General features: G+C 34.6%; 1 protein-coding gene and 1 pseudogene across 4 annotated transcripts; both read left to right on the top strand.

Moving 5' to 3' along the window:
* The first annotated feature begins 150 nt into the window (after positions 1-150).
* LOC110660919 (CSC1-like protein At3g54510) lies at positions 151-4934 on the top strand. 4 transcript variants are annotated; one of them, XM_021819392.2, is made up of 10 exons: positions 151-612; positions 691-831; positions 1079-1142; positions 1353-1565; positions 1853-2044; positions 2419-2717; positions 3129-3408; positions 3573-3851; positions 4206-4439; positions 4615-4934. In XM_021819392.2, the coding sequence occupies exons 1-10, from the start codon at positions 329-331 to the stop codon at positions 4744-4746; spliced, it is 2118 nt and encodes a 705-aa protein (XP_021675084.2). In that variant the 5' UTR covers positions 151-328; the 3' UTR covers positions 4747-4934. The 4 variants fall into 4 exon arrangements, with proteins under 4 accessions (XP_021675084.2, XP_058008122.1, XP_021675091.2 ...); XM_021819386.2 differs by having other exon boundaries at positions 153-612; positions 1847-2044; XM_058152139.1 differs by lacking the exon at positions 1353-1565 and having other exon boundaries at positions 152-612.
* A 129-nt stretch (positions 4935-5063) lies between these two features.
* On the top strand, positions 5064-9145 carry LOC131182812 (putative disease resistance protein At3g14460; annotated as a pseudogene).
* Positions 9146-13484: the final 4339 nt, after the last annotated feature.

Here is a 13484-nt window from a genome sequence, read left to right as displayed (position 1 = left end):
ATTAATTTTAAATAATTATTTTTTTCATTTTATTTTCTAAAAAATATATGTCAAAAAAATAGAAGTATAAAAATAAATACGTTCAGTTCATCAGTACACACTAAACTTCACCTTAAAATTTCCACCGGACCAAACACTAGAGTTCAGTTTGCTCTTCAGCCCACAGCCCATGTTTGGCCGAGCTGAAAACAGTTACACCTGCCACTTCTCCTTTGCATGCAAACCCGCCACGTTTGCACATTTGGCGCGCTCTCCCTCAATCTCTCCTCTTCTCTGTTGAGCTTTTGTACTCTCTCTCTCTCTCTGTATGTGAAGAAGAACTGTGAAAATGAAGCCTGGGAGCCTTATAGCATCGGCAACCATTAACTTTGGGCTAGCTTTGATAGTTCTCTCACTCTTCTCCATCTTCAAGAAACAGCCTTCAAATGCCCCCATATACTACGCCCGTCGTCTCTCCAAACGACACCACATTCCTTTTGATCATTCTTTCACTTTCTCTCGCTTCATCCCTTCTGTTTCTTGGATTCCTCGGGCATTTCGAGTCACGGAAGACGAAATCCTCCAAATCAGTGGTCTTGACGCTCTCATCATCATCAGACTCTTCAAGTTCGGGTTAGTATATGTAAAACCCATTTTCAAGAATAAGGCTTTCTTCTTGAGACTTAGGCTTACTTGCGGTTCCTTTTGCAGTATCAATTTCTTTGCGGTTTGCTCGCTTATTGGATTGGTGATACTTCTCCCTATTAATTATGGAGGCCAAGATGAGCCATCAAGGGTCTCCCTTTCCATGGATTCTTTTACCATATCTAATGTTATTAGAGGTTCCAACAGGTTTAATTTGCTATATATACCCTATGGGCAGTTCTTATATGTTTCATTTTTCTTGTTTATCCAGCACAAAGAACAGTTTGAGATTGAGAACTTGGGAATCATCCTTTTTTATAGTTAATTAATTGAGGCATAGTTCAATTGTGGTTTGTACTTTGTAATGAAATTTCAATGTGTTTTGTATACCAATAGACGTATTTATCTTGGATTTGAGTACAACTGGCTCACCAATTTTCCTTTATTTCCATAGGCTTTGGGTGCATTTCACATGCTTGTGTTTTGTATCTTTCTATGGACTGTACCTTTTGTATAAGGTGAGTTCTTGGTTTAATTAATAAATTTAGTTTTTTTTCTTTAATTACAAAAATCATGTTATTTCTACGTTTATTGTTTTGTTATCCACTTAGATATGATCTGAACTGTATTTGTGCATCATTATTTCAGTTTTAATTGATTCTTGGTCAATGCACTTATTTTTATAAGTTAATAGAAGGTGTTACTTCTTAAAGTTATTTAATTTCCAGGAATATGATGCAATTTTGGTTAAAAGGATCCAACGACTTCGGGACTTAAGACATCGACCTGATCAATTTACTGTTCTTGTGCGGCAAATTCCCTTATGTCTTGAACACAAGGGTTATGACTGTTCTGTCGATCACTTCTTCTCTAAATATTACCCTAAAAGTTATCATTCCCATCAAATGTTATATGATGGAAAAGAGATTGAAAATCGTCTGGTAAGGTTTGAACAATTTTGGCATTTGGTGCTCCTGTCATTTTTGCTTTCCTTTCAGGATAAGAACTTTGCCACATTCTTCTGCCTTTTATACTAATCTAATTATTTTTTCCCCATTAAACCCCTTTTTCATTGTGAATTAATAAGTTAGTGAATCCATTTCTCTGAATACATAAACTAGCAGATGCTGAAAATTTTTAATTACCATAAGGCAAGTAATAATCTTCATTTCATTCTGTTTTTGTTTTAATGAGTTCCACTTTGTGATATTTTTACATGTAGAAACAGGCAAAATGTGTTACAAAGAAGATTGAGGAATTGAGAGGGAGGTCCACAGTCAAGAAGCATGGGAAAGAATGCTTACTCAATGACTCAACAACAGGAGAAGATTTTCTGAAAATTACCCTGCTTGAGGAAAAGGTTCAAGAAATTTTTCATGAGATTCGCCAGATACAGGGTGAACATATGCTGAAAGGAAAGGTACTTTAATGACAGAATTAATATGGATGTTAAGGGTATTAGCTTTAATGTGTGAAAGCTATCCAGATTTATGTTCCATGAGTTAACATCAATTTGTTGGGATTTCTAGAAGCTCAATTCTAGGATGTGATAGGCTTAGAAATTAAAGGTGTTCCTTTATTGTGTAACCATGCAGCATTAACGCTATTGATTGTATACCCCAATTGTTTTCTCTGTATTGCTCTTCTCATAAAGTTAATGGGGGAGGAATGCCCATTCATATCTGTGTATCAGTAATTGCAATACATGTAACTTCAGAAAGCTTTACATGCTGCATATTACATATTCAATGATAAGCTAGATTCCCATAAATCTGAGTTCTTTCTGTTTTGAAGGAGTTGCCTGTTGCCTTTGCCACTTTCAAGTCCCGATGTGGTGCTGCATTAGCTGCCCAATCTCAGCAGAACTCACATCCGCTTATAATGATCACTGAAATGGCTCCACAGCCAAAGGACGTCTCATGGAGGAGTCTGGCAATTCCGCTTAAATTTATGCCACTTTACAAAATTGGAATCATTGTTTTAGCGTCACTCCTTACGATTTTCTTTGCAGTCCCAGTCACAGCTGTTCAAGGAATAGCTAAATTTGAGAAATTGAAGAAATGGTTCCCTCCAGCCATGGCCATAGAGCTAATGTAAGGACTGTTGTTCTAATGCTGCTTCTTTTGGGTGAATGTGCTGGACGTCTGGACCTTAATGTACTAGTGTTGAGAATTCAATTGTTCTTTCCTTATTTTGTGATAACACCAAAAATAGCAAGACCATTCTACTTAACAATAAATTGAGAAATTTTTTTCATTTAAAAAATGAAAATTTTGGTGATCCTTTGAAGTTTGATGCATGTGGCTTTGATGTACCATGGATATTACTTTAATATATTTTTATGCTCATTCAGAGAAGCAGCAAGCCTTTTTCAGTTCCTGTCTATATGTAGGTCTTAAATCATTGTTTTAATTTATATATCATTAGTACAATTAGTAGAAGCTTATTTGATCATATGAACTCATTTGAGGAGTTTTTCTTCTGACATACTGCTTCCACAATAGACCAGGAGTAAGCTCCATCCTGACAGGTTTTCTTCCAAGTGCTGTTCTGAGAGGATTTTTATATATTGTTCCCCTTGCAATGCTTGGCATTGCTCAAAGAGGTGGTTCCATCTCAAAAAGCAAGGCAGAGATAGAAGCTTGCAATATGGTTTTCTATTTTCTAGTGGGAAATGTATTCTTTTTGAGCTTGATATCAGGGTCCTTACTTGATGAAATTGGAGAATATGTCTCTCATCCTAAGAACTATCCTAGTCATCTTGCTAGTGCTGTCTCTGCCCAAGTAAGGCTCTATATTATTGCACATTATTTATCTGGGCCTTCTTTAATTTATATCTCAGCTGATATTCAGATATTGTTGAAATGTGATACATAAAGGCATTACTAAAATAAAATGAAACTACTTTTGGTATTACTGGCTTGACTTCTTATTTATTGGCATTTCAGGCTGATTTCTTTATGACATACATCTTGACAGATGGGCTATCAGGATTTTCGTTGGAGATCCTTCAGCCTGCCTTGTTCTTATGGGATTCTATAGTTTTACATACATGTGGCCGAGGGAAGGACGAGAATCCTTATCTTTATTCACTACCCTATTATAGAATCATCCCTTCTGTCTCCCTATCAATACTGATTGGCATGGTATATGCAGTTGTCTCACCTTTTCTGCTGCCATTGCTCGTTGGCTACTTCTGTCTAGGCTACATGGTTTATGTCAACCAGGTTAGTTTTCTTATAATATAAATATTTCCCTTGCAGCTTTTTCCTTTTTCTCAAGCTGCTTTAATTCTGATACCATGTTGAATTGATTTACTTAGAACTGAGGAAATAATTAGAATAAAAGTGACAAGAAAGTAGGAGTTTTTCTCTTTTCCTCACCTGTATATGCAAGTTTAAGCATCTTTGTGACCTATCATGCATTTCTAATTTTCTACAAGGATGAAAAATTTTCCTTATATTTGAGGTGCAAATTGTGGTTTTACTTATGTTCCATCTTAGACTGCAATAATTTCCTTGTTAAGGTAGCCAATTTGCCTTCTCACCAAGTTTTTATTTATGAAACATGGTCTTTTTCAGATTGAAGATGTATATGAAACCGTTTATGAGACATGTGGACGATATTGGCCGTACATTCATCACTATATATTCATCGCTATAATCCTTATGCAAATTACCATGATTGGCCTATTTGGACTGAAGTCAAAACCAGCAGCTTCCATAGCAACAATTCCTCTCTTATTGATGACTATAGCATTCAACGAGTACTGCAAGATCCGTTTTCTTCCTACATTTTGCCATTACTCTATTCAGGTACATTGGATATCTTCAGTGCTTCATTTTGTGCCATAATTTTGAGTTCATGTATATATTAAGTTGTTCAGGTGTTATGCAGTTGTATGTTTACGAAATGAAGGAAATGAAGAAAATGTTTTCTGCTGTTAACGAGCCTTTTTTTTTGTCCTATCTACTGTGTGTGATTGATCAGGATGCTAGTAAACATGATGAGCTAGATCAGAAGAATGGTCAGCTGAAAGTGAATTATGAGCAGGCCAGCAATGCATACCGCCCACCTAGTTTACAGCCAGTAACCTTAACAGTTTCTTCATTACAAATTTAATCTGATGTATCTCTGCCATTCATTCTCATCGTTTCTCTTATTTTGATTTTTTTGTTTCATTTGTGTACATTTTTATTTCTCTTTTGAAAGTTTCTTGTACTTTGTGGCACTTTTTGTGTTATTACTGCTTATCAGAAGCCTTCCTCAAAATCCAAGGATGCCAAGAATAGTTTCATTTCTGATTACAATCAGTCAATTGATGTTATTAATTTATCATACAAAGAGGCTATTAGAAATCTATATTTCAATTAATTATATAAATTAGAATTAAACTATTTTATTAGTATATTTGATAAATGAACAAATATGGAAATTAAATATGAGATGTTTTAATGTTTTAACTTTTCAACCTTTACAACTAGAGTAAGGTTTCATTGGGGATATTTATTTATTCGTTTCAACCCTGGTCAAATCTAAAAGATATCTGGGGTCGGAGTCTGAGATCATTGATCCACAATCACAAATTTACAAGCCCTCTTATCTCTTGTTCTTGTTCACTTCACTTCATCTTAATTATTTGATCGGTTCTTTCTTCAAAGTTACGTCCTTTGCAAGGAGGAGAAGCGTTGGTGCGAGGGTCATTGCTCTCCGCTTTCCTTCAGGTTCTGTTCGAGAGGATGGCTTCTCGTGAGGTTCTTGATTCCTTCAAGGGTCGAAAGCTTTATGATTCATTGCTCAAGAAGTTGAAGACAACTATGATATCTGTGAATGGAGTGCTTGATGATGCAGAGAAGAAGCAGACTTAATGAGCTTAAAGATGCTGTCTATGAAGCTGATGACTTTTTGGATGAGATTGCTTTCGAAGCTCTGCGATTGGGAGTGGAAGCTGGGTCTGGAAGACAAAAGGTGAGGCATTTTTTCTCCTCATAATCCGTTTAGAAAGGGTATGGAAGAAAAGTTAAGTTATTCTTGAGAGACTAGAATATTTAGTAAAACAAAAAGATGTCCTTGGTTTGAGTGAGGGTATTGGGGAGAAACCATCATCACAAAAAATACCAACCACTTCTCTGGTTGATGAATCTGTTGTTTATGGTAGGAGTGATGACAAGGAAGCCATAATTAAGCTGCTACTGTCCAGTGATGCAAATGGGAGTAATCTTGGTGTTATTCCTATTGTGTGTATGGGTGGGGTTGGTAAAACAACCCTTGCCCAGCTGGTCTATAGTGATAGCAGAGTACAGGAGTGCTTTGATCTCAAAGCATGGGTCTGTGTTTCTGAGGATTTCGATGTTTTTAAGGTAACAAAGGATATTCTTAAGGAGGTGTCTAAATGTATTGCCAAGGAGGTTACTGAATTGTCTTGTCATGACAAGACTCCAAATCTGCTGCAACTCGAGCTCGGCATGACATTGATGGGGAGAAAGGTTTTGATCGTTTTGGATGATGTTTGGAATGATAAATATGATAGCTGGGACATATTGATGAGACCTTTGAAATCTGCGGCACAAGGAAGTAAGATTGTTGTTACAACACCAAATATGGCATCAGTTATGCGTACAGTTCCAACTCACCATCTCAAGGAATTAACTGATGATGATTGCTTGTCCTTATTTGCGAAACTTTCTTTTGATGATGGAAATTCCAAAAGTGCATTCGGATTTAGAAGTGATTGGTGGAGACATAGTCAAAAAGTGCAAAGGTTTACCTTTTGCTGCAAAAACACATGGAGATGTACTGCGCTCTAAAAGAGATAGAGATGAATGGGAGAAGATACTGAAGAGTGACATATGGGATTTGTCTGAGGAAAACATTCTTCCAGCATTAAGATTGAGCTATTATTACCTCCCATCGCATCTAAAACAGTGCTTTGTTTATTGTGCTCTATTTCCTAAAGATTATGTATTTCGAAGGGAGGAATTAGTCCTTTTATGGATGGCAGAAGGTTTTGTAGTCCAAACAACAGGAAATAGGGAGGTAGAAGATATAGCTGATGAGTACTTTCATGTTCTTGTGGCAAAGTCATTTTTTCAACAATTGAGTGGGGATCGATCGGGCTTCGTTATGCATGACCTCATAAATTACTTAGCTAAGTTTGCTTCAAGAGAGTTTTGCGTCAGGTTGGAGGGTGACAGTTCATGCAAGATTACTAAAAGGACTCGACATTTATCATATGCAAGAACTGAATATGATGCTTTTAAGAAATTTGAGAGCATCTATGAAGCTCAACATTTGCACACCTTCTTACCTGTTGAGTGGTCAAGGCGGTGGCAGCCTAAATGCATTGATAACAAGGTAATGTATGATTTATTACCAACACTGGAGCTTCTTTGGGTGCTTTCGTTGTCTGATTATACTAATACATTTAGGTTGCCTGATTCAATTATTGATTTGAAACATTTAGGATATTTGAATCTCTCGAGATCATACATAAAAAGACTACCAGATCCTGTGAGTACATTGTACTATTTGCAAACATTGATCTTGCATGACTGCGTATACTTTGTTGTGTTGCCAGATTCAATTGGCCACTTGAAGCATTTGCGATTCCTAGATCTTGTTGGAACAGCAATCCAGAGATTGCCTGATTCCATGTGTAATTTGTACAATTTGCAGACCTTGATCTTATATTGGTGCTTATACCTTGTTGAGTTGCCAGCCAACACTGCTAGATTAGTCAACTTATGTCAATCTTGACATTGGAAATACAAAATTGCAAGAGATGCCACCGCATTTGGGGAAACTAAAAAAGCTCCAACAATTAACTGATTTCATTTTGAGAAAGCAAAGTGGGTCTAGCATTGCAGAGTTGGGAGAGCTTCAATGTCTACAGGGAGCACTTTGTATACGGAATCTGCAAAACATCGTTTATGGTGAAGATGCTTCGGAAGCCGATTTGAATTATAAAAAGCACCTTAAAAGATTGGAGTTGAGACGGACTGGTGAAAATGAGAATTCAGAGCATGAAAAGAGTGTACTTCTGCAGTTAGAGCCTCATACAAATGGGGAATGCCTTCTCATGCGGGTTATGGGGGTGCAAGATTCCCAGATTGGGTAGGAGACTCTTCTTTCTCAAACTTAGTATCGTTGACTCCAAGCGGATGCAAATACTGCTCCTCCTTACCACCACCTGGGCAGTTGGTTTCTCAACAAGACCTCACTATCACATCATTTGATGCAGTTGTGGTTCTTGGCCCTGAGTTTTATGGGAGTTGTACATCCTCAGTGAATCCATTTGGATCCCTCAGAATTTTAAGGTTTGAAGGGATGCTGCAATGGCATGAATGGCAGAAATGAAGGTGGAGCTTTCCCTCTCCTCCAAAAGCGATACGTAAAGTGAATGTCCCGTTCTGATAACAGCCCTGCCAAGTAACCTTCCTTCATTAACAACACTTGAGATTAGCAGATGTCCCCAACTTCTAGTTTCACTTCCAAGGACTTCAGCCATCCTAGAAGTACAATTAAAGTATGATTTACGTGGCTTTCTGTTAGAGATATTGCCTTTTGGGCTATACAGTCTTAAAGCTGACGGATTTGGCTTCTTAGATTTCCTGATAGAGGGAGTGAAGCAAATGAGTGGTTTATCCAGTAATTTAGAAGAAATCATCATAAATTGTGATTCTCTCAAGTGCTTCCACTTATTGTTCCCCAAGATAAAGGGTCTTTCTTTAAGCAGATGTCCAAATCTCAATGCCCTTTTTGCACCTAAGACCACTCAAGGGAATCTCACAGCTCTTAATTCCTTGAAAATTTGGGAATGCCCAAATTTTATTTCTTTTCCAAAAGGAGGGTTAGCCACCCCAAATTTAACATCTCTCCAGTTATGGGGTTGCTCCAATTTGAATTTGCTGCCTGAAAGGATGCTTCCAGCCTCCCTTCCCTTGTAAATCCGGAAAAAGGTAATTGTCCAAAACTTGAGTTGTTTCCAGAGGGGGACTTGCCCTCCAAGTTAGAATCACTTGAGATTGAAAGTTGCAACAAACTTATTGCTGGCCTCATACAGTCGGATTTGCAAATGCTTCCTTCTGTTTCTCACTTCAGTATTGGTATGTGTGAAGATGTTGAATCCTTCCCAAAAGATAAGCTGCTACCATCCACTCTAACCTCCCTTGAAATCTGGGGTCTTCAAAATCTGATATCTCTGGACTGCAAGTGCCTTCAACACCTTACCTCTCTTCGACAATTGGGCATTTCAGGCTGCCCAAAGCTCCAATTAATGACAGAAGAGGGGCTGCCTTCCTCTCTTTCTTCCTTATTTATTTGCTATTGTCCTTTATTGGAGCAAAACTGTCAACAAGTGAAAGGGGAATACTGGCACAAAATTTCTCACATCCCTTACATAGAAATTAATTTCAAGCATATCAATGAGACAAGATGAGTCTTTTTTCACATTCATTCAAGATCCAACAGTCTGGTATTATTTAGGGGGAGTTTGGTTCAGCTGTTGGGTGCAGCTGATAGTTGATAGACTTTGGTGTAAGTTTTAAAAAATAAAGCTGATAGCTGATGGGTAGTTAATATGATACCCATCAGCTATAGTTTGTATCGGCTCTATTTTTAGAGTTGTTTCTCATCATCTGATAGCTTATTTGATTTTATTTTTAATTTTGATCATATTATTCTTTTTTATTTAATTCAAAAATTAATATTATTAATACTTTTATATTTTTTATTTATAATTTTAACATTTTAATTAACACATTTCAATTTTGTTAAAATATTTTTTATTAATAACATAAAATATAAAATATTTATTTATATCTAAAAACTTAAAATTAATTATAAGTTTTTTCTTTATCAACAATAATAATTACTTTATTATTTTATCTATATTTTTTAAATTATTTAATTATTTTTTAAAAAATTTAATTATTTTCTTATTTCAATAATAAAATAAATAATATAATATAATAGATTAATAATTATATTTTTATTTTAATAATATAATAAATGATATAATATATTAATTTAATAATTGTATATTTAATTTAATAATAAAATAAATGATATAATATATTAATTTAATAATTGTATATTTAATTTAATAATAAAATAAATAATATAATATAATAAATTTATAATTTTATATTTATTTTAATAATAAAATAAATTATATAATATATATTCTTATTGGTCATTTCACATATCAATAGCAGCAGCTAAACATAGTTTTATCAAACACTTAACATAAATCAGCTATTATTAACTACCAGTTATCAACTATTAGCTAACAGTAATAGCTATCAGCTGTATTTAACAGTTAAACCAAACAACCCTTAGTAGGGTTGTGCAGAGTTCTCGGGGAACCGAACTGAACTGAAGAACCGTACCGAACTGATAGGAATCGGTTATTTTGATACTTTTGTTAGGTTCTGGTTTTTCACTAAGAATTGAACCGGAATAATACCGAAACCGAACTGAAACCGTATTGAAACAGAATTGAACCGATAATTGAATTTATGCATATATTTTTTTAGATGTATTACATACATTCAATATAATTATATATATTTATATATGTATACATAATTATAAACTAAATATAACTTAATATTATATTTTAGTTTTTAATATTTTCTTAATAATTTTAGTTACAAATACATTAAATTACCTTATAATTGTTAATTATAAATATACTATTATCTTCTCTCTCTCTCTATATATATATATATTAATTTTTAATTATATTTGTATCTTATAGTTAAATATTATCTGATTAATAAATAGTTAAAATGTTTATTATATGATATACTTATACTATTATATTATATAATATATTTAACTCTAAATTATATATGCACTTTATAGTTAAAGATTATATAATTTAGAAATAAATAAAAGATATTGTCATGACTCGATTCCACGAGCCGGACCGGCACCAAGACCTGGACTGGCATTAAAACCTCGAGGCTCGTAGTAAGTCTCACTATTCCCAAACTCATAACCAGGATCAAAATTAAGGCCCAACATGCAAATAAAATAAAATATTATAAATTTATTTAGGCCGACTCAACCCAAAAACTATCAGAAAATCAAAATTAGGGGAGCCAAACTCAACTCTAATACCCATCACATGCAAACTTTTTAATATTATAAATTTTTCATTAATTCGTACAATGCATTCATAAATCAATATCACAGCCGAGTTTCAGTTATTAAATAAATAAATAAATACAATAAACTATTAACTAAGAAACACGACCTGTGGAGAAAAGTGTAGGTTAAACTCGAAGAAATAAACTCGCTCCTCCTGCAACCTGGGAAAAATATTTGAACAGGAATAAAGGTTCGACTCAGAGAGTTTAGATATTGATTATAGATGCAATTTATATAACTATCTAAAACTAGTGCAATCATAACATAAAAATGCACATCCAACACATAAAATAAATAATTCATTCAATATTCGCACTAGAAGTTAATTTGGAGCTACTCACACACCTAATGTATCACATCAATATATATATATATATATATATATATATATATATATATGGGAGCTGATCTCCTATACAGCTCTCTTAATCCAATACTTGCCAGCGAGGTCAATTCAAGCCAGACTTTCGCTTAATAATCCAAGTGCGGGGTTCAACGAGATCAACTTAAAGCCGTACTCACATCGACTTATCTATATATATAAAGATCGGGCCCCAGTGAGAGTCAAGTTCCAGCTGCGACTACCTGTCCTACCACATCTATATCCACACCATGCTCACTCCAACACACACAGAGCGACAATCATAACAAATAATAATAATTAAATATGTAGCAACAAAAAATACCCCTAATATATTAACTATTTATGTGCATAATTAAATATTTATAGAGTGCATGAGCATGCCAGCTATATAATTAATATTGAAATTATAAAAATAATTAATATCTAACTCATAAACTAGTCAACTGGACTGCAGCTGGTCCGTGTGGAAGGAGAAGACGGCTGTCACAGATCACCTAAACATACACACTGATCTCCATCAAAAAATAACAAAATTAAATAATTAATTCAAGTTATAGAATCAAAATAAATCTTAAAGTTAAGTCGAAATTTCAGCAGAGTTTTCCCTATAATTGGACCTAACTCCCCTGTAAGAAAAATGAACAAACAATAACACGCAGGGCCTCAGGCCTACAACAATAATTATAATGCCCATCTGGGGCCAACAAGAATCCTAATTTAAGTCCAATCCTCCAAACTCCAACTCGAATCCCTAACTCCTCTACAGTTCAAATATTTATTTTCAGCACTTCAAAAATTATGAAAATATTTTTGGAGGTCCTCCACATCGTCCTTATATTAATTAAAGTCATTTTTCTAAACTAAGAATATTTTACAGATTTAACTAGCTAACTTAATCAAAACACAAACTATATAATTTAAGTTAAAGATTACCTTTGCAAATTCTATTATCTGAAACGCGTATTAAGAACAACTTTAAATACAACCCCTTTTCAAGACAACCTGTCAGACACTTAGACCGGGCTGGAAACTCAGTCCCGAGTGCCCGTGAGCTATTGTGAATCCGATTGTACCTAAATGAATCCCAAAACGTATTGATAATTATCATATAATTATTTTTAATTTATAGGTGTCAAAAAAGGTTGAAAATCTCACAAAGCGATCTGGACTTTAGAGCGGGGTTGATCCCATCTCAAAGGTTTCGTCGCTCTGAGTCTATCAATGGTATTGGATCGTTGTCATAGATTTGATCAGAAATCTTGAAAAACTCGAAACTTCTCTTCTTCATAACTTTTTCCTCCGACAACTATTTGCCACAAAATTGGTATAAAAAAAAAACTATCGGAATAAGCTTTTCAATGCCACCAAAAACACCCCTATCCGTTATTGAAAACTATCGAAATCGCGCTTGGAAAAATGCTATTGTGCACACCCGTTAAGACCCAAACCCCCCCTGTTCTTCACCATTCTAGTCCCCCCACGATCGCCGATGAGTGATGGGCAGGTGGAGGTGACTAGCCAGTGTTACCCCTGGCCAGTCTCTGAGAAAGAAAAGAAAGAAAGGGTGAGGTAGGGGTGGGGACACGAGGAGAAGAGATAGAGAGAGGGGGAGGGGAGGGGAGGGGGGGGTCTGCTGCCTTTTTGGAAAATTCTGTTTTTTTTTTTTTTTTACTTTTAAATACACGTTCAGTCCTTGAACTTTTTAGGTGTATTCAAGTCGGTCCAAAATGTTTAATACATTCAAACTAAACTTTAATAATAATGCTAATAATAATTTTAATAATTGTAAAAATATTGAAACACTAAAATTAAATCAATAAGATATTATATTTTATTAAAATAATATTTTAAATTTAAGAAAATAGAATTTCAAAAAAAAATCGGGGTATTACAGATATATTATATGATATATTATGTATTAATAACCCATTTCAAAACTTAAATGCTAATTCAAGTATGATTTTTTAAGGAAATAATTATATAAAATTGTTTGAAAAATTGAGAATCAAACCGAAACCATACCGAACAGAACCAAAACCGAAGAACCGAGAATCTTACAGAATTAAAACCGAAACAATGAAAATCGAATCAAAATCGTACTAAAATTTTGATTTGGTTTTGTTTTCTAGACAAATCTCGAACCAAACCGAAGTCAAACACCGCTAATTACTAGTCAGCCCTTTCTTTTCTTTTTTAGAATTCGTTTCTTTTAGATAAAATTTTCATGACTAGACTTCAAGTTGCTCTATTTTCTTTGAGTACAGATAAACATCGGATGCTGCGAAATGGGGTGGCAAATCCTCACAAATCAAGCTTTTACTACATTGCTACTATCAACTAG

This window comes from Hevea brasiliensis, chromosome 1 (genome assembly GCF_030052815.1).
Source record: "Hevea brasiliensis isolate MT/VB/25A 57/8 chromosome 1, ASM3005281v1, whole genome shotgun sequence".
In the NCBI taxonomy this organism is placed as follows: domain Eukaryota; kingdom Viridiplantae; phylum Streptophyta; class Magnoliopsida; order Malpighiales; family Euphorbiaceae; genus Hevea; species Hevea brasiliensis.
The sequence above is the reverse complement of the archived record's forward strand: the minus strand, read 5'-3'. Positions and strand labels throughout refer to the sequence as shown.